General features: G+C 44.4%; 1 protein-coding gene across 1 annotated transcript in view; it reads left to right on the forward strand.

Moving 5' to 3' along the window:
* nphs1 (NPHS1 adhesion molecule, nephrin) overlaps positions 1 to 22,500 on the forward strand; it is a 265,377-nt gene that overhangs the window by 106,534 nt on the left and 136,343 nt on the right. The window contains exon 8 of the mRNA XM_060897686.1: positions 10,113 to 10,284. Within this exon, the coding sequence (XP_060753669.1) occupies positions 10,113 to 10,284 (172 nt within the window). The remainder of the gene's footprint in view (positions 1 to 10,112; positions 10,285 to 22,500) is intronic.

The raw sequence follows: 22,500 nt of genomic DNA on the forward strand, positions 1-22,500 counted from the left end.
TAAATCATCACAGACTGCGGAAACTTCACACTTTACTTCAAACACCTTGCATTCTGTGCCTCTCCACTCTTCCTCCAGACTCTAGGACCTTGATTTCCAAATGAACTGCAAAATTATTTTTTATCTGAAGAGAGGACTTCGGACCACTGATCAACAGTCCAATTATTTCTCTCTTTAGCCCAGGTAAGAAGCTTCGGATGTTGTCTCTGGTTCAGGAGTGGCTTGATATTAAGAATGTGACAGTTGTAGCCCCTTTCCTGAAGACGTCTGTGTGGTGAAGCTCTCCCAGGTTCTTGAATCGACTTTTCTTGACAATTTTGTCAAGGCTGCAGTCATCCCTGTTGCTTGTGCACCTTTTCCAGCCAGCCTTTTCAGCAATGACCTTCTGTGGCTTATCCTTCTTGTGCAGGGAGTCGATGATCATCTTCTGGACAACTGTCAAATCAGCAGTCTTCTCCATGATTGTGGTTGTGTGTACTGAACTTGATTGAGAGATACACAGTACTAATACTGTTTTAGTCAAACTCAAAATGAAACACTTCAATATTATGAGATTTTTTTCCCACTGTAGGCCATAATTATCAAAATTAAAATAGAAAAATGCTTGAAACATTTGAGTTTAAATGTAATGAGTAAAATATATTACATTTTCACTTTCTTAAATAACTGATGGAAAATATTAATCTTTTTCATGATTTCTAATTGTATTAGATGCACTAGTACCTATTTAAACATGGGACACCTTGGCTAATGCGCATTTAATTCAATACATTTGACTTACCACATATATCAGCACAAGTGTGCTGATAAGGAAATCTGAAATTATTGATTTATGATGCAAAACAATATGCAGAGTAAGTCAATATTTCCAGATGCAGGGTATATAGTAGCTAATGAAAATAGCCATCCTCTGTGGCTAATGCTATTTACAATGATTTAACCAATTAAAATAACTAAATCTTGTGTTGTATGGAATTTATTGTCATGTGAACGTTAAGTTTAAAAAATTAAACACTGAATTTTATTTATATAGTGTGCACTTTCATGCCTGCTTTCTGATCTTTCTCTAGAAATATGCTTCCTTTATAACATTGGCTTCTAGGCTTCATAATTTTATTTACTTTGATTGATTTTGAAATTAGCCATAAGCTAACAGGACAAATGTTTGCTCAATGCAATCCCCAAACTGCCAAATAGACACAGCTGGGCCCTTGAGCAAGGCCCTTAACCCATCTCATCTCATCTCATTATCTCTAGCTGCTTTATCCTTCTACAGGGTCGCAGGCAAGCTGGAGCCTATCCCAGCTGACTACGGGCGAAAGGCGGGGTACACCCTGGACAAGTCGCCAGGTCATCACAGGGCTGACACATAGACACAGACAACCATTCACACTCACATTCACACCTACGGTCAATTTAGAGTCACCGGTTAACCTAACCTGCATGTCTTTGGACTGTGGGGGAAACCGGAGCACCCGGAGGAAACCCACGCGGACACGGGGAGAACATGCAAACTCCACACAGAAAGGCCCTCGCTGGCCCCGGGGCTCGAACCCAGGACCTTCTTGCTGTGAGGCAACAGCGCTAACCACTACACCACCGTGCCGCCCCAGGCCCTTAACCGTTAACTGCAAATCTTTGTGCTTGAATTAGATTCTACTTGGTTTGTATGTCACTTTAGATAAAAAACCAAGTTAATAAATCACAATGGAAAGCTAATAATGCATTATCTACATCAAAATGTCAGGGCGATAGGCTTAAATGTTCTACATTGACAGCTGTGTATTCTAGCATAGCTTTGTAGCCAGATGAGTCAGAAGTTTCTGAGGCCATACTATATTCTGTACTCAGTTCGGGGCTTCTCTCCCATTGCTCACCCACACAGCTTACAGACAAACAGGTGAATGTATAAACAAAGGCAAATACAGTGGTGCTTGAAAGTTTGTGAACCCTTTAGAATTTTCTATATTTCTGCATAGCACTGTAAACCCGAATAAGTTGAGTTTACTTAAAAAAATTGAGGAAAGTGGTTGCCTTAAAAAAAATAAGTAATTATTAATGATTGAATTGAGTACCTTAAACTTACCAGAAGATTGTAAGTTTAAGGTACTCAATTCAATCATTAAGAATTACTTATTTTTTTTAAGGCATCCACTTTCCTCAATTTTTTTAAGTAAACTCAACTTATTCGGGTTTACAGTGTAAATATGACCTAAAACATCATCAGATTTTCACACCAGTCCTAAAAGTAGATAAAGAGAACCCAATTAAACAAATGAAACAAAAATATTATACTTGGTCATTTATTTATTGAGGAAAATGATCCAATATTACATATCTGTGAGTGGAAAAAGTATGTGAACCTTTGCTTTCAGTATCTGGTGTGACCCCCTTGTGCAGCAATAACTGCAACTAAATGTTTGCGGTAACTGTTGATCAGTCCTGCACACCGGCTTGGAGGAATTTTAGCTCATTCCTCTGTACAGAACAGCTTCAACTCTGGGATGTTGGTGGGTTTCCTCACATGAACTGCTCGCTTCAGGTCCTTCCACAACATTTCCATTGGATTAAGGTCAGGACTTTGACTTGGCCATTCCAAAACATTAACTTTATTCTTCTTTAACCATTCTTTTGTAGAACGACTTGTGTGCTTAGGGTCATTGTCTTGCTGCATGACCCACCTTCTCTTGAGATTCAGTTCATGGACAGATGTCCTGACATTTTCCTTTAGAATTCGCTGGTGTAATTCAGAATTCATTGTTCCATCAATGATGGCAAGCCGTCCTGGCCCAGATGCAGCAAAACAGGCCCAAACCATGACACTACCGTCACCATGTTTCACAGATGGGATAAGGTTCTTATGCTTGAATGCAGTGTTTTCCTTTCTCCAAACATAATGCTTCTCATTTAAACCAAAAAGTTCTATTTTGGTCTCATCCGTCCACAAAACATTTTTCCAATAGCCTTCTGGCTTGTCCACGTGATCTTTAGCAAACTGCAGATGAGCAGCAATGTTCTTTTTGGAGAGCAGTGGCTTTCTCCTTGCAACCCTGCCATGCACACCATTGTTGTTCAGTGTTCTCCTGATGGTGGACTCATGAACATTAACATTAGCCAATGTGAGAGAGGCCTTCAGTTGCTTAGAAGTTACCCTGGGGTCCTCTGTGACCTCGCCAACTATTACACGCCTTTCTCTTGGAGTGATCTTTGTTGGTCGACCACTCCTGGGGAGGGTAACAATGGTCGACTTTCCTCCATTTGTACACAATCTGCCTGACTGTGGATTGGTGGAGTCCAAACTCTTTAGAGATGGTTTTGTAACCTTTTCCAGCCTGATGAGCATCAACAATGCTTTTTCTGAGGTCCTCAGAAATCTCCTTTGTTCATGCCATGATACACTTCCACAAACATGTGTTGTGAAGATCAGACTTTGATAGATCCCTGTTCTTTAAATAAAACAGGGTGCCCACTCACACCTGATTGTCATCCCATTGACTGAAAACACCTGACTCTAATTTCACCTTCAAATTAACTGCTAATCTCAGAGCTTCACATACTTTTGCCACTCACAGATATGTAATATTGGATCATTTTCCTCAATAAATAAATGACCAAGTATAATATTTTTGTCTCATTTGTTTAACTGGGTTCTCTTTATCTACTTTTAGGACTTGTGTGAAAATCTGATGATGTTTTAGGTCATATTTATGCAGAAATATAGAAAATTCTAAAGAGTTCACAAACTTTCAAGCACCACTGTACACACACACACACACACACACACACACACACACACACACACACTTTTCAACCAAGGATAACTGAAAATCCAAGTGAAGAAAAAGGCAATAGAAAAAACGATGCAGTTTTGTGCTCTCAAAAAACATAATCTGTGCATAGGTGTGTGTGTGTGTGTGTGTGTGTGTGTGTGTGTGTGTGTGTGTGTGTGTGTGTGTGTGTGTTTAAACGAATGAGGACCAAATGTCCCCACAAGGATAGTAAAAATCAGACAAATTTGACCTTGAGGTTTTCTTTTAATTACTGAGATTAAGGCTAGGGTTATGTCAGGTGCAGGCATAGCATTAATTTACTGCATTAAATTTTGTCAATGGAAGGTCCTCAGAAGGATTGTAAGATGAACATTATTTGAAAGAAGACACAATTCTTACAAAGATGTTTACATGACTACTGAAAATTAATATTCCACTTATATTCCTGTGTACATACAGCCCTGCATACTCTGATTGACTAGTTGGTATGTGTACAATGCACACTGCTGATCAAAAACAGGCGAGAGGCCGTGCTTTGCAAACTGCCATAAAACCCCCAGTTGAGATGCATATTCACAGTATGCATGGCTAAAGAATGCTCCTAAAACCTGAATAATATTGTCATGTCCCAGATGTCTTAATGGGAAAATGCTAAATTCAGAATAAGGCCTAATCTGGAATATCCAAATGGAATCTGCTGTTCACATGACCTGTATCATATTCTGAATATTGTCTTATTCAAAATAATTAAGTTATTCCAGGAAATCGAGTCGTACATGAGCTGATAGCTGATGAGGCATGTAGCACTGAGTTGGCTATAAGCCATGTATGATGAGATTGAGTGAAATAACTGTTTTATTATATCCACATTCACTGGATTTTGAGAAACAGAGCATTTTTATTTTTTGCAAATTTGACATCCTCAAATCAGTGTTGTAGCTGAGTCACTAAACCTTGAGTCTGAGTCCAGTCTCGAGTCCCCAGTGTTCAAGTCTGAGTCAAGTCCAAGTCATTAAAAAAAAAAAATGAGTCGAGTCCGAGTTGAGTCCACGATTGATCTGAGTTGAGTCTGTGAACAAGACTCCAACCACACCATTTGACGGTGTCTGTTTCAGCACCATTAACATTAGTTTGTTCCTGAACATGACGTATGAACAGGTGAATGTGCATTCTCTTTGTCAGGGAGTGTGAAGCATTCTGTCAGAGATGTAAGTGCAGAAGGTGTGCTTATTAATGAGTGAAGACAAGTAAACAATCCAGAATGGCAGGCAAAATCATAAAACAGGCAAACAGCAATAAGTCGAGCGAGGCACAAACAGGCTATCATAGACTCGGCAGAATCAAAAACGAGAAACAAGGAATCAGGAAACCAAACAAGGAAATAAGGCTCGGTAATGTGTCAGCAACGCAACTCAATACTTTGCAAAGTAAGTGTGTTTTCACAGTTTTTATATTGGTGTGCTGTTTGCACCTTAATCCTGTGCAGGTGCTAGTTGTTTACAGCATGCACGTGAGAGTCCACTTGGCATGTGCACTGTCCAGAGCACGCCCGAGAGTCTATCTGATGCATGCGCCAAGGCGCGCAGGTATAACACTCTTACACGAAATTAGTACAAAATTAATGTAGATATAAATATCTTATGCCAAATTATTATGGCATGTTACAAAAAAAAAGAAAAAATCCAAGTCCTTGTCTCCAATTTACAAGTCCTAATGCAGTTAATGCACAAGTCTGAGTCCAAGTCCGAGTCATCAGTGCTCAAGTCCAAGTTGAGTCACGAGTCCTTAAAATTAGGGCATGAGTTGGACTTGAGTCTGAGTCCTGGACTCGAGTACTACAAGCCTGCCTCAAATACTTTTATTCCATATTTTGGTTTTTTTTTGGTTTTTTTGTATTTTTTGGGGTTTTGTTTTCGAATAGAGTTTTTACAGTATTTCATCCTCGGTTGGTTCAGCAACACACACTGCCATTTTTTTTCTCTACTCATGGTATATGAGCTGATAGCCTAATAGTAGAGTCACCAATCACAGCATGCAATTTCTCAAATCCAGTGAATGTAGACAGAATAATAATGGAATGTTAAGTGTGCATGTAAATCTACTGAATGTATTTTCTCTGTCTGTGCCTGACTTGCCATTTCTCCTACTATATCTCTCTTTTCACACTTTTTCTCTTTATTTTTCCCATCATAATTGTTCACTGAGACAACAATTTCATAAAAGTTTGAAAAACATAGTAGTTGGAATTGTCTTCTGTTTTGTATCTAATATACTATTTGTCAGACGTAGTATGATGATACAGTTTAGATAGCATTTATTAGCTATTGAACAAGCTAGCGATGTTAGCCAGCTTACTCTTCATGGAGGAATACAACCCCGATTCCAAAAAAGTTGGGACAAAGTACAAATTGTAAATAAAAATGGAATGCAATAATTTATAAATCTCAAAAACTGATATTGTATTCACAATAGAACATAGACAACATATCAAATGTTGAATGTGAGACATTTTGAAATTTCATGCCAAATATTGGCTCATTTGAAATTTCATGACAGCAACACATCTCAAAAAAGTTGGGACAGGGGCAATAAGAGGCTGGAAAAGTTAAAGGTACAAAAAAGGAACAATTGGAGGACCAAATTGCAACTCATTAGGTCAACTGGCAATAGGTCATTAACATGACTGGGTATAAAAAGAGCATCTTGGAGTGGCAGTGGCTCTCAGAAGTAAAGATGGGAAGAGGATCACCAATCCCCCTAATTCTGCGCTGACAAATAGTGGAGCAATTTCAGAAAGGAGTTCGACAGTGTAAAATTGCAAAGAGTTTTAACATATCATCATCTACAGTGCATAATATCATCAAAAGATTCAGAGAATCTGGAAGAATCTCTGTGCGTAAGGGTCAAGGCCGGAAAACCATACTGGGTGCCTGTGATCTTCGGGCCCTTAGATGGCACTGCATCACATACAGGCATGTGTCTGTATTGGAAATCACAAAATGGGCTCAGGAATATTTCCAGAGAACATCATCTGTGAACACAATTCACCGTGCCATTCGTCCTTGCCAGCTAAAACTCTATAGTTCAAAGAAGAAGCCGTATCTAAATATGATCCAGAAGCACAGACGTCTTCTCTGGGCCAAGGCTCATTTAAAATGGACTGTGGCAAAGTGGAAAACTATTCTGTGGTCAGATGAATCAAAATTTGAAGTTCTTTATGGAAATCAGGGACGCCGTGTCATTCGGACTAAAGAGGAGAAGGACGACCCAAGTTGTTATCAGCGCTCAGTTCAAAAGCCTGCATCTCTGATGGTATGGGGTTGCATTAGTGCGTGTGGCATGGGCAGCTTACACATCTGGAAAGACACCATCAATGCTGAAAGGCATATCCAGGTTCTAGAGCAATATATGCTCCCATCCAGACAAGAATGGATTAACATTCCTATCCCTAAACTTGAGCAACTTGTCTCCTCAGTCCCCAGACGTTTACAGACTGTTGTAAAGAGAAAAGGGGATGTCTCACAGTGGTAAACATGGCCTTGTCCCAACTTTTTAGAGATGTGTTGTTGTCATGAAATTTAAAATCACCTAATTGCTCTCTTTAAATGATACATTTTCTCAGTTTAAACATTTGATATGTCATCTATGTTCTATTCTGAATAAAATATGGAATTTTGAAACTTCCACATCATTGCATTCCGTTTTTATTTACAATTTGTACTTTGTCCCAACTTTTTTGGAATTGGGGTTGTACATCTGTAAGTTAGCTGCTTGTTTCATTGCTAACTTTTTCTCACTTCTTTGGCTTATCCAACACATCATTTTTCAGAGGTTGTTCCTGTGGTAAAAATTTAACAAGCTGACAAGTAGGGGAGATATTTTTGTCAACCAAAACTTGTATTTTCTACTTCACCTCCACCTCCATTCTCTGGTGTAATGTATGCTGGTGATTTGGGGATTTGTTAGGAATTAAAGTACATAACCTATAGTTACCATATATAGTCTTATTTATTTAACATAAATTCTGAAGGATTTTTTTTTTCAAAACATCCAAATGGGGAGAGTTGGGATGTTTCATGTCATAGGATTTTACTTGTGGCTTACAAATATAAAATTGTTTAAAAATGTTTGTGAAAAATGTGTGCGTGTATCTGCATGAGGATTAATCTTATTTCATTCCTTCTTGAGAATGGAACTGTTTTGTTGAGTCAGGTTTTGGATAAACTGACATGTTTCTCTCACTGTACCAGCATTGTATGTTCATATAGTTCATATGTTGCAAGTTTTGATAGTAAATAAAAATTAACCATGTAGGCCTAGGTATTTTATTTTTATCCTCAATGTCTCATATCTCCCCGCATAAAATAATGACAGAAAAAGTGAAGTCTGAAGGCCAGTATATGTGACAAGCTGTGAAACTAATGTTATGGTAAGAGGGTATAGTAAACACTCATGTAATTTGAATGTAATGCTACCTGCAAAGAAATTCATGCAATCTACAAAAGCTGAAAACTTGTTTCAAGTCTCCCCGCACTCCCTTCTCCCCTATATAGAATTTTTTTTTTTGTGTGTGTGTGGCTAACTAACAAGCCCCATGCATTAATCAGACTCTTCAGTATGTTAATATTGTCCAATGACTTGACAGACACCATAGCATTAATTGCAATGCATAGCACTGCATCACTAACTAGCTATGTTAATTGCCTGACTTTTTGCCTATTTGTTTGTCTTGCACTGTTTTGTTTATACTCTTCATTCTTCTTTTCCCTTGTCATTTTAATATTAATTCTTTCTTTATCTCTCAATCTTTTTTCCCCTCTTTTTTGACTCACCAGCTGTGCACTTTTCTCTCTGTGTTTCTGTTGGAAGATTCTTCATTCTTTCTTTTGCATGTTTCACTCTCAGGATATCTTCCTATTTCTCTATCACTTTATCTCTCTGATTTCATAGAGATAGAGTCCTGTGCAAAAGAATGATGAAGACACATGCAAAGAAATGCTGGAAGATGACTAAAGAAGAATTAAATTATAAGTATAGAAAAAATACTACAATATGCAGTAAACAGTAATAAACTAAATAAACTCAGTATTTGGTGTGATGACTCTTTGCCCCCCGTAGTAGTCTATTCATTGTCCCTAACGGCTCCGTAAGAACCAGCTACAGTTCTTCTGGAAACTTTGGCTGTTGCACTTGCTTCTTGTTTTTTTTTTGTGGCTAACTAGCTCCATGCATTAATCAGACTCTTCAGTATGTTAATATTGTCCAGGGACTTGACAGACACCATAGCATTAATTAATTAGCTAAGGTAATTGCCTGACTTTTCTTGCCATGCATTTGTTTGTAATATATATATATATATATATATATATATATATATATATATATATATATATATATATATATATATATAGGCAAGCTGGAGCCTATCCCAGCTGCAGCTGACTATGGGTGAGAGGTGGGGTACACCCTGGACAAATTGCCAGATCACTGCAGGGCTGAGAGAGACAAACAACCATTCACACTCTCATTCACACCTACGGTCACTTTAGAGCCACCAATTAGCCTAACCTGCATGTCTTTGGACTGTGGGGGAAACCAGAGGAAACCCACACAGACACGGGGAGAACATGCAAACTCCACACAGAAAGGACCCAGTCAGCCACTGGGCTCGAACCCAGAACCTTCTTGCTGTGAGGCAACAGTGCTAACCACTACACCACCATTTTATATATGTCTGAAAAGTGCTGTCTTATGTAATATGTTGCTTTACTTACTGACACACGTTTGTTTTCTGTATTATTATTATTATTAGTAGTACTGTAGTAGTAGTTTGTTTTTTCAAAAGTAATGTTTGCAAATCTAAAATAAGGACTGACACTCTAGCCTTATGCAAAGTTCATAAAATAAATATCTATAACAAAATCGTTGCAAAAAAAGTACTGTATATCTCTCTGCCTTTCACACTTTCGCCCCTCTTTCTTGCTCTTTCTCACATCTTCCCTTTCTGAGTCTCAATCTGTCCGGTCCTGTTCCTTTCTTTATCTCTTGAATACTTTGTCTCTTTCCTTCCCTTTACTCTTTCTTTTTCTCTTACTGTCTCTGACACCAAATCTTTATCTCTTAATAAAATTTGCTTCACTCCAGTTCAGGTTAATTCCATAGACAGTTTCACAGGTCTGCCAAAGCATCATAGGCCTGATAAAAAAAAAAAAAAAACAACAACTATTATTAACAAATACAATTAGTTAAGAATATCAAACAATGTCCAAAGAAGGAATCATCATCATCATCGTGTGAAAAATAAACCCGCCCTCTCTCTCTCTCTCTCTCTCTCTCTCTCAGAATGATGAGGTGTTGTCCACTATCTGGGAAATGGACACTATCTCCCATAAGGCCAGCAGTACACTAGTGATGCAGGTGAAGCCAGAAGACAATAAAGCTGTGTTGCGCTGTGAGAGTGTTAATCAAGTGTCCCGATCTCCTATGGCCATCACTCGCACCCTCTCTGTCCTCTGTGAGTCATCAAGCTTCAATTTCAGTTCATATGACCTTTATTTCATCCTGACCTTATTGTTCTCTGTGTCTAAAGATACAAAAAGTGCAGTATTGATCACATCTTGACCTTATGGCAGTATTTGCAAAACAAATAAACTGACTGGCATTATCAAGAAAATGTAATTAGGTTACAGACTATTCTTCATTTATCTCTAGCTTTATTATTAAAAAGCATATTTTACCACAGCGCTGTTGAATTCACAAATCTGGTTGGTCAGAGTATGCGGATTCATTTTCTATAACAGCAGGTCTGACAGTTGTGCCGATAGTAAATCGCAGGTTTATGTTATTATACACACACACTCACCGGCCACTTTAATAGAAATTTGTTGTTGATTCTAAGATTCCTGTTCTTGCCTGGCAGGAGCAGAATCCAATGTCGTCTTCTGCTGTTGCATGCTGAGATGCTTTTCTGCTCACCATGGTTACTATATCCTTCCTGGCAGCCCGAACCAATCTGGCCTGAGTTTCCTAAAAACATTGCAGCACAAAGATCATCATTAAATCGTAGAGTGAGCAGCACAGTGAATGCTCTTTCTCCTAGTTAAGATGCTCTTAGCGTTAAGAGGCTTTTGGGAAACACATCCCTGGCTATTTTCCTCTGATCTCTTTTATCTACAAGATGTTTCAAGACACAGAACTGTCACTTAGGCCCTGTCCACACGGCAACGGATTCAGGTGACTCCGATACAATTGCTTATCGTTTAGGCCTGGCGTCCACACGGCACCGGCGTTTTGGGTGCCCAAAACACAATCTTTTTGAGAACGGGTTCCAGAGTGGAAAGATCTGGCAACGTTGCCGTTGTGAAGTCGTCTGGATGAGTAGAACGGATTTGTTTACGATGACGTCACAACCACATGACTGTGAGTGCTTCATGCCGGGTAGAAGTGTAACGAACTCGATGCGAGTTGTCAACAAATCCTATAACTCGGTTCATGAAACGCGCTTACAAAATATTTTCACTATGAATATTTATTGTGTAATGGTGCAAAGTGAGAGAGAGAGAGAGAGAGAGAGAGAGAGAGAGACTCTGCCCTTAGGGCAGAGTCAATCCCGCCAGCAAAAATAGGGAAAAAAAGGAGCGATCTCACCTCTTCAGATACTGGTTTAAGTCCTACAATACATTCCTCAAAAAGGGTGTAGAAGAGCAAATTAATCCATCAACGTGTAGCATTCAATTTATTCCGGACCATTAAAGACGCCGCCTTCCGCGTAGAATCATACGTCATCCTCGCCACCATATTGGATAGGTCAAAGCGGAGAATAAAGATTCATGTGCTGCGTTTAACTGTACCAACAGGTTTACCGTCCAAACGAGATCACATGGGATTACCTTTCACAGGTGAGAAACAACAAATTAATCCATCAACGTGTAGCATTCAATTTATTCCAGACCATTAAAGATGCTGCCTTCCACGTAGAATCAATACGTCATCCTCGCCGCCATATTGGATAGGTCAAAGCGGAGAATAAAGATTAGCTGCGTTTAACTGTACCAACAGGTTTGCCGTCCAAATGAGATCACATGGGATTACCTTTCACAGATGAGACTGGAAAAATACTTTTCATTGTATTTGGTCATTATAATGTAATTTTACGAACAGATTTTCCTGACTTTGTGGCTAATATGAAGTCTCGCGCATAAGTTTATGCGCATGCGTCCTTACTTCTTCTAGGGACCGTCTTACAGCGCCCCTAGAGGTATGGCATGTGTATTGCATCGTTTTCAGCAAGCGTTGCGTTGCCATATGGACCTGATATTTTACTGATCGTTGCCCATTTGGACGTGATATATTTTTAAATAACATCTCGTTGCCGTTGTCGTGTGGATGTAGCCATAGTCAATGGGTTTTTTTTGTTTGTTTGTTTTTTTGCACCATTCTGTGTAAACTCTAGACACAGTTGTGTGTGAAAAGCCCAGGAGATCAGCAGTTTCTGAAATCCTCAAACCAGTCCATCTGGCTCAAACTAATACCCATGCCACAGTGAAAGTCACAGAGATCAGAAGTTGATGTTTGAAGTGAACACTAATTGAAAGTCTTGATTTGTATCTGCATGATTTTATGCATTGTGTTGCTGTCAAGGAATTGGCTGATGAGAAAACTGCAGGTGGATGGGTGTACCTAATAAAGTGGTGAGTGTGTGTGTGTGTGTATATATATATATATATATATATATATATATATGTAAGGGTGCAAGCGAGGACCTGAAGTTGGGGCTGGCAGAAATTCGCTGTGTCCTGAGGAAGAAGTTGCTTACCCTCAGAAGAGCAGAGTGGCATAGGAGGCGGGCTAAGGAAAGAGCTAAAAGACGTGCTGCATTCCTAGCTAACCCCTTTGGGTTTACCAAACAGCTGCTAGGCCAGAAGCGCAGCAGCCACCTAACCTGTGCAAAAGAGGAGGTAGACTCGTACCTCCATGAAACATACAGTGACGCAGTGAGGGAGGAGGACCTAGGTGAATGCAGAGACCTGATCAAGCCACCTGAGCCAGCTTGTGAATTCAACACCAAAGCTCCCACCTGGAAAGAAATTCAGACTGTGGTCAAGGCTGCAAGGAACAACTCAGCACTTGGACCCAATGGAGTACCCTACCTGGTGTACAAGAGGTGCCCCAAGCTCCTACACCATCTGTGGAAAATCCTAAGGGTGATCTGGAGGAGGGGGAAGGTCGCCCATCAATGGAGATCCGCAGAAGGGGTGTGGGTTCCAAAGGAAGAGAAGTCTACCACCACCGAGCAGTTTAGGACCATCTTGCTGCTCAATGTCGAGGGGAAGATATTTTTCAGTATCCTTTCCCACCGGCTGTCAGACTACCTTCTTCAGAACCAGTACATCGACCCCTCTGTGCAAAAGGGTGGGATCCCAGGGGTACCAGGGTGCCTGGAACACAGTGGTGTGGTGACACAACTGATAAGAGAGGCTCGAGAGGGGCAAGGGAACCTATCTGTGCTTTGGCTGGACCTAGCTAATGCATATGGCTCTACGGTATACCCCACAAGCTTGTGGAGGTGGCATTGGAGAGGCACCATGTCCCGTGTAACATCAAGGTCTTAATCATGGACTATTATAACAGCTTTTACCTGAGATTCTCCTCTGGCACAGTTACATCAGAGCGGCATCAGCTAGAGAAAGGGATCATCACTGGATGTACCATTTCAGTGATTCTCTTTGCCTTGGCCATGAACATGCTGGTCATGTCTGCCGAGCCGGAGTGCAGAGGGCCCATAACCAAGTCCGGGATTCGTCAGCCCCCCATCAGAGCATTTATGGACGATCTGACAGTAACAACAACATCAGTTCCAGGATGCAGATGGATCCTCCAGGGCTTGGAGAAGCTTACCATCTGGGCCCGCATGCACTTCAAGCCAGAGAAATCCAGAAAAGCCTTGGGAAGATCTTTGACTGCTCCCTGAAGGATACAGCCTCCATCAGGGCTACCAACGAACAGCTGGAGGGCTGGCTAATTACAGTGGACAAGTCAGGTCTCCCGGGGAAGTTCAAGGCATGGGTGGACCAACATGGCATCCTGCCCAGGATACTGTGGCCATTGCTGGTCTATGAATTTCCCATATCCACCATAGAAGGGTTTGAGCGGAGGGTCAGCAGCCACCTCCGATGCTGGTTGGGGCTTCCTCGGAGTCTCAGCAGCATCACCCTCTACGGCAACAACAACAAGCTGACCCTACCAATCAACAGCCTTACTGAGGAGTTTATGGTTGCCAGAGCAAGGGAGGTTCTCCAGTACAGGGAATCTAAGGATCCAAAGGTTGTTCAAGCTGGCATCGAGGTGAGGACAGGCAGAAGGTGGAAGGCGCAAGAGGTGGTGAACCAGGCAGAAGCTCGGCTGTTCCACAAAGAGCTTGTGGGATCTGTGGCGATCGGTCGGGCAGGACTGGGAACCATACCAACAACTCATCTCAGCAGGCTTAAGGGTAAGGAAAGGCGGGACCGGGTCCTACTCGAGGTGCAGGTTGGAGTCGAAGAGCAGCGTGCAAGCCAGTGGGTGGGGCTAAGGCAGCAAGGCGCATGGACTAGATGTCAGGAAGCCATGGACAGGAAGATCTCGTGGCCGGAGTTGTGGAGGGCTGAACCGCTCTGCATAAAATTCCTCATCCAGTCTGTCTACGATGTCCTTCCCAGCCCATCAAACCTCTTCCTTTGGGGCAAGGGTGAAACTCCATCATGTACCTTGTGCCAGGGAAGGGGAACTCTGGAGCACATCCTCAGCAGCTGTCCTAAAGCACTTGGAGATGGTCGCTACCGTTGGCGCCACGACCAGGTGCTGAAGGCAGCTGCTGAGTCCATCCACTCTGCCATTGACCACAGCAAGTGCTTGCAACCACTGAGGCATGGAATAACATTCATAAGAGCTGGGGAACAACCTCCTCCCCAATCAAAGGCCCAAACAGGACTTCTGGGAACAGCGAAGGACTGGCAGCTAAGGGTGGACCTAGGAAAACAGCTAAAGTTCCCTGAAAACATCATGGAAACCAGCCTGAGACCAGACATTGTCCTACACTCAGAGTCTTCCAAGCAGGTCATCATGTTGGAGCTGACGGTGCCCTGGGAGGAGAGAATGGAGGAAGCCAGCGGGAGAAAGAGGGAGAAGTATGCCGAGCTGGTGGAGGACTGCCGCAATGGAGCACTTGCATGTGACGTCACAGCCGATCCAGATTGTGACAGACGCCATCTTGTCGGTCAAACGCCATTTTCCGCCTTCTACTTCTACTTCTGCTTCTACCTTTTCTTCTGGAAAACCCTACTATATACAATTCTACTACAACGGCTGTGGCTACAAGCTCTCCCTACCTGTGCACGTTTTTTTATGTTTTTTGTGTGTATTTTTGCGTGTTGTTCGTCTGTACCGGACTTCAATATCCACTACAACCGTATGGACTTACTGGACATTGGTTTCCAGCAGAAAATGACAGTTTGTAGCGATTTCCATCACATGCACAACATTCCGGACGAGATAGCGAGACCAACGGGGTCTCCGTGGATTGTTATCGGAAGCAAAGTGAAGGAGGCGGTGCCGGGAGCGGAAGCAAAAGCAAGGCTGCAGAGCCGGCCTGTTGACTAAGCTCAGAAAACAGCCACTCAAATCTCCACTGCTAAGCCTCTACCTCTCCAACGCCAGATCCATGGTTAACAAGACGGATGATTTGGAATTACAGCTGGAATTACCTTATTCTATTCTATAATCGGCTGGTCAGTGCTATACTAGATACTACTTAAGTGACTTACCTGTCCAATGAGGATTGTTTTCTTGTTTACAAGATGCCGCGGCTGACAAATCATGAATTTCTGTAAAGATAACTGTCCAGAGATTTATAAGCATGCAGTGCTTCACCACTGAACAGCGAGGGAAAGTTGATGAGGTAATTATACACGTCTGGGTATTCCGCTGGCAGTTCAACATCCACTGACACGGTCATGAAAACTACGTCCGGTAAGCCGTAAGGGTCACTAATCTGTAGATCGTTTATTTTAGACATATATCTAGTTATCTGTTCATTAGAAAAATGAGCCGTGTAGTCTGTCGGTTGAAATTGATCCATTCTGTACATGAGTGCAGCAGTATTCAGCTGTGTTTTTTACCAACAAGATTGCAGCTGTGTACTTTCCGGTCACGTGACTGCAAGATCTCTATAGAGGGTGGCGTGCAAGATGCTTGCCCATTGAGGTCGGGGGAAGGGGCTTTGCAGGGAAGTCACTCTGCAGGGCCTACAGTCTCCTAGGCATCACAGGGGCACGCAAGAGGAGAGCCATCTGCTCAGCTTCAGAGGCCGCTGAGAAAGCATCGCGATGGCTGTGGATACAGAGGGACAAGGCGTGGATGAGCGCTTCTTGGACACAGGCCGGGAACTGATCACTCCCGGTCTGGTTGCCTGGGTGAGGGGGTCTGAAGTTGAAAGACCCGAAACCCCCCGTGACCCCAGGTACTATCACTGATGATGTGTCCAAGATTCTGCATCACAAGATGTATCTAACAACTATATATATCAGGGGTGATTTCTCAGAGACAACAAGGGAAGCCGAGCTTCCCCTAAAATTCTCTCCCCAAACTGCGGCATCTACGACGTTGAATTCTCATTAAAACAATAACTTGCATAACATAATATATGCCCAAGATTGTTCATAACTATCCTGTAACTTATTTGAGTGATGTCTGACGAACTTGCAGTTAGCTACGAGAATCACCTTTGCTGCCAGGCTGTAACCAGCATTGCCAGATAATGCTGACGTTTTCCAGCCAAAATATGTTCAAAACCCGCCAAAATGCACTTAAAACCGCCCAATCTGGCAACACTGGCTGTAACCTTTCTTATTTCAATGGGCTCTATGCGCTGGCAGCCGGGTATCCGTTGCAGTCTATGAGAGGGCTCTGAACAGCCAATTTCGGCTAGTTGTTATTGGTTAAAATTGACAAAATCGTCACTTCCAGGGAAGCCAGGCTTCTCTGGGACTAAACGAGACAGTGGGAGGGACAAGAAGCCGGGCTGATGAAGGATTATTGGAGGTAGTGTTTGAAAGACATGAGGAGGGCGGGCTCTGTACTTCGGCGTCGGCGAGGAACACGGAAGTATAATCAGTCCCTAGCAGATGTTGAGAAAGTGTAGTCGTGTGCCAAAGTGCTGTCCAACTTTCTTTTCATATAAACGTTTCTTCTCATTGATGTCTCTGTACATTACTCTGTAAATAAATGTAAATATTACTTGTTGTGCTCCGTTAACTTTCATCCATTCTATCAGTTTGATCATTCGTGAATTCACTCGTTTATTTAATTTGTAGTTCAATCTGGTTGTAGGCTAGCTTGAGCCTTATTGGGATCTGCAGTGCTAGCTGCTAACAGAAATTGGTGAAGTCTCTGGAAAGCACAACCAGCTAGTATGACAGGGTCACAGACCATTTTCTGGAAAAGGAGTGGAGGGCAGAATTTGTGTATAAATAGTGTGCATCATATAATGTTCATGAATCTGAAGTGTGTATATTGTTCAGTAATGTTAAGAGAATGGTGGGCTCTGTGTTATAGGTTATACCTGGGTATAATATTCAAGGTTCTGTGTGTTCCATAGCCTACCTGGTTATGAATTTCCAGACTGTGTTGCAGAAGATGTTCAAGGATGTGTTGCACAGCTGGGGGTTGTGTTAAAGACTTCTGTGTTGCATATCAGGGTATGATGTTCAAGGCTCTTTGTTGAATAGCCAGTGATTTTTGGATGTTTGATATTTTTGATTAAGGATATGAGGCACTAGCCTGGCAAGCCAGACTATAACATGAAATGTACAAGCAAAAATACTTTCTGCCACTAGATAGGGTTGTCTAGTTCACTTTGCTAATGGGGCACACCTTTCTATGCTTTGATATCCGGCCTACAGGTTTTACGATGAATGAGTAAAATGGGCTTCCCCTGTTTTAAAAACCAGCAGCCGCCACTGATATATATATATATACTGTATATATATATATATATATATATATATATATATATATATATATATATATATATGGTAAGAACAAGGTCCGAGCCATCAACATGTTGTTAGGACTTGGACTGTTTTGGCCTCTAGAGGCCGCTGTTATTTCCTTTTCGTGTCTTGTTTATTTTGGCCTCTAGAGGCCGCCACTGTTCCTGTGTTTTGTGTTTTTGTTAATTGCCTGTTAGTCCTAATTATCTTCACCTGTGTCCTTAATTAGTTTGTGTATTTATACCCCTGAGTTCAGTCCTCTTGTCACGGAGTCTTTGTGCTGTTATGTTTATCTCCAGTTTCCTTTGTACTGTGTTTTGTGGATCTTCTGAGCTTTTGCATTTTTGCCTTTTTCTTTTTGAATTATACTCTTTGTTTTTGTTTTTTTTGTTTTGCCCTGGATTGTATATAGTGTACATAGTATAAATAAACCTTTTGTTACTTTTTCTACTTCCGCCTCATGCCTCTGCATTTGAGTCATTCCCCTGGTGGCCTAGTGGGGGTTTGCTGGATCATCACACCAACGAACCAGGTTCGAATCCCAGCAAAACCCTAACAGAAAGACTCCGTCATGACTGACTCAGCAGAGGCTGCTTCAACTGTCTACCCGGCCAACCTTCAGGGAATTATGGCAGCTTTGACACGCTTCGGAGCGACCATGGACGCTCATGGACGTACGCTCACCAGCCAACGTGAGGCCCTTGCTCGCCACGAGGAACTGCTTCAGCAAATTGGGAAAACCCTGGCACAGCTGACATCTCTGCCTGCATCTCCTGCTCCTGATCCAGTTCCTGCTCCTGATCCAGCTCCCACTCCTGCTCCAGTGCCTCCTGCCATGCTGCCTTCTTCACCTCGCGAACCCAGCCTTCCTGCACCACAGAGGTATGACGGCAAGCACAGTGAGTGCCGAGAGTTCCTTACCCAGTGTCAACTCACCTTTGAGCTTCAGCCTACCACCTACACTACGGATCGCCGCAAGATTGCCTTTGTGATCACCTTATTAGCTGGTAAGGCATGAGCCTGGGCTACTGCTATCTGGCAAAGACAGGGACCTGAGTGCTTTGATTTCCAGCTGTTTTCTGAAGAGATGCTTCGGGTCTTCGATCAGGCAGACATCAGTACCGACACAGCCCGAAAGCTCATGTCCATCCGGCAAGGAGGAAGCGTCGCAGATTACGCCATCTCGTTCCGAACACTCGCAGCAGTAAGTGGATGGAACGAGACTGCCCTGGTGTCAGCCTTCCACCATGGTCTGTCTGACCCCATCAAGGACGGTCTGGCCTCTATTGGATGCCCAAGTGACCTCGAAACCCTCATCTCACATGCTATTCGTCTGGACAACAGGATGAGAGAACGCCACCAAGCCTTGAGCCCCCCCAGCCTCCCTACCTCTACCTGGAGACCATCTACCTCCTTCAGTGACTGTCCAGAACCCATGCAAGTGGGTCGTACTCGCCTCTCCACATCTGAGAGGGAGCGCAGAAGGAGGGACAAGTGCTGCATCTACTGTGGCAAGCCTGGTCACTTCCGAGCATCATGTCCCGAACTCTTGGGAAAAGGACCGCCCCGTCCAGCCGAGGGAGGGTTGTGACGGGGCCTACCCTCTCTCCCGGACTCCCTGGTCAAGGAACCTACATCCCGGTCTCCATCTCCTGGGGTGAGTCTGTCCACTCTTGTCAAGCTTTGATAGACTCAGGGGCAGCTGGGAACTTTATGGATATTCACTTCGCCCAAAGCATCAATATACCTACTGCACCTCTTGAAGTCCCTCTGTCTGTGTCTGCCCTCGATGGCCAAGCGTTAGGTGATGGAAGAGTCACCCAAGTTACTTCTCCAGTCTTCCTCCAGTCTCAAGGTCACAAGGAAGAAATATCCCTGCACCTGATTCCTTCACCTGAGTTCCCAGTTATTCTAGGCCTTCCTTGGCTTATTCGCCACAACCCTCGCATAGACTGGGTAACAAGTCAGGTTGTGGAATGGGGCCCTGCATGCCATGCCTCTTGTCTGCTCTCTAGCTCTCCTGTGTCTCCTGCCGAGCCCCCTGATCTCACCGAGTTATCTCAAGTTCCCACAGAGTACTGGGATCTCAAGGAAGTATTCAGCAAGAGCAGGGCCGCCGTTCTTCCTCCGCACCGGGCCTACGACTGTGCCATCGACTTGCTCCTTGGGACTACCCCTCCTCGTGGCAGACTGTTTTCCCTCTCTCAGCCAGAATGCAAGGCTATGGAGGAATACCTCAAAGACGCCCTGGTCTCTGGTTTCATTCGACCCTCCACCTCACCTGCTGGTGCCGGCTTCTTCTTTGTCGGCAAGAAGGATGGGGGTCTTCGACCATGTATTGACTACAGGGGCCTGAACAAGATCACTGTGCACAACCGATATCCCCTTCCGCTGATGTCCACTGCTTTCGACCTGCTCCAAGGCGCCACCGTCTTCACCAAGTTGGACCTACGGAACGCATACCACCTCATCCATATCCGACAGGGAGACGAGTGGAAGACTGCCTTTAACACCCCGTCTGGGCACTACGAATACCAGGTGATGCCCTTCGGACTCACCAACGCACCAGCTGTTTTTCAGGCCCTAATCAACGACGTCTTAAGGGACATGATTAACCTGTACGTATTTGTCTACCTCGATGACATCCTTATCTTTTCCAAGACCATGCAGGAGCACCGCCACCATGTCCGCCAGGTTCTCCAGAGGCTGCTACAGAACAATCTGTTCACCAAGGCCCAGAAATGCGAATTTCATGTTCCTGAGGTCTCCTTTCTGGGATTTATTGTACGGACAGGCCAACTCCAAATGGACCCTGCCAAGACCCTGGCCGTCCGGGACTGGCCTACTCCCAAGTCCGTTAAGGAGGTTCAGCGGTTCTTAGGATTCGCTAACTTCTACCGCAAGTTCATCAGGAACTTCAGTTCTGTGGCAGCACCCATGTCAGACCTCACCAAAGGGACAGGTGGATCTTATGGCTGGTCTCCTCAGGCAGAAAAGGCGTTCAAAGACCTCAAGGCCCGCTTCTGCACGGCACCCATTCTGGTCCTCCCGGACACCTCCCAACCATTCATCGTGGAGGTGGACGCCTCGGACAGTGGTGTCGGCGCGGTACTCTCTCAACGTTCGGAAGGAAAGCTGCACCCCTGCGCTTACTTCTCCCACCGCCTGAGTCCTGCGGAGTCCCGGTACAATGTGGGGGATCGAGAACTGTTAGCGGTCAAACTGGCCCTTGAGGAGTGGAGGCACTGGCTGGAGGGAGCGCAACATCCATTCCTGGTTTGGACTGACCACAAGAACCTGGAGTACCTCCAGCAAGCCAAGAGACTGAACCCTCGACAGGCTAGGTGGGCCCTGTTTTTCAGTCGGTTTGACTTCACCCTCTCGTACCGTCCCGGCTCCAAGAACACCAAACCTGACGCACTGTCCAGGCTGTTCTCTGCCACTAACAGGGAGAATGAAGTCGGGCCTATTATCCCGGTGTCCCGGATTGTGGCCCCTGTCCGCTGGGGTATTGAGGAGGCTGTTCGACGAGCCCAACGCCAGGACCCCGGTCCTGGGATGGGGCCACCGGGCCTCTTGTACGTCCCACATCAAGCCCGGGCCAAGGTTCTCCAGTGGGGTCACTCTTCCCCTCTCACCGCCCACCCGGGAGCTCGGAGGACCCTGGACTTCCTGAAAAGACGCTTCTGGTGGCCTAACATGGAGCAGGAAGTAAGGTCATTTGTCCTGTCCTGTGAGGTTTGCACCAGAACCAAGAACCCACGACAGCGTCCCCAGGGTCTCCTGCATCCTCTGACCATTCCCCGGCGTCCCTGGTCCCACGTGGCAGTCGACTTCATCACGGGTCTCCCTGAGTCACAAGGTAACATGGTCATTTTGGTCATTGTTGACAGATTCTCCAAGGCCTGCTGCTTCATACCTCTGTGCAAACTCCCCTCTGCTCTTGAAACAGCGAAACTTATATTTAATCATGTCTTCCGAGTCTTTGGTCTTCCACAGGACATCGTCTCAGACCGAGGGCCCCAGTTCTCCTCCCGCGTGTGGCACGGGTTCTGCAAGGTCATCGGAGCCACTGCCAGCCTCTCCTCTGGGTTTCACCCACAGTCCAATGGTCAGACGGAGAGGCTCAACCAGGACCTGGAAACCACCCTGCGAGGCCTGGCTATGGATAACCCGACATCATGGAGCACCTGGCTGCCATGGGCAGAGTACGCCCACAACACCCTGCAGTCATCGGCCACCAAGCTGTCGCCATTCCAGTGCCAATTCGGGTTCCAGCCACCTCTGTTCCCGGACCAGGAGGAGGACGCGGGGGTGCCCTCGGTCAACCAATATGTGAGACGGTGTTGCAAGACCTGGAGCAAGGTCAGGAAGACCCTCATACAGACCTCCAGAACCAACCATACTCAGGCCAACTGCCACAGAAGACCTGCACACACTTTCCGCCCTGGGCAGCGGGTTTGGCTGTCCACTAAGGACCTTCCGCTGCGGGTGGAGAACCGCAAGCTTGCTCCTCGCTACATTGGCCCCTTCAAGGTGGTGCGCAGGGTGAACCCTGTCTCCTACCGGCTCCAGTTGCCCCGGACTCTGAGGATCAACCCCACTTTCCATGTTTCCCTGTTGCGGCCTGTACTGACGTCTACGTATGCCCCTGCCCCTAGGAACCCCCCACCCCCCCGCATCTTCCAGGGGCAGACTGTGTT

This window comes from Neoarius graeffei, chromosome 17 (genome assembly GCF_027579695.1).
Source record: "Neoarius graeffei isolate fNeoGra1 chromosome 17, fNeoGra1.pri, whole genome shotgun sequence".
Taxonomy (NCBI): domain Eukaryota; kingdom Metazoa; phylum Chordata; class Actinopteri; order Siluriformes; family Ariidae; genus Neoarius; species Neoarius graeffei.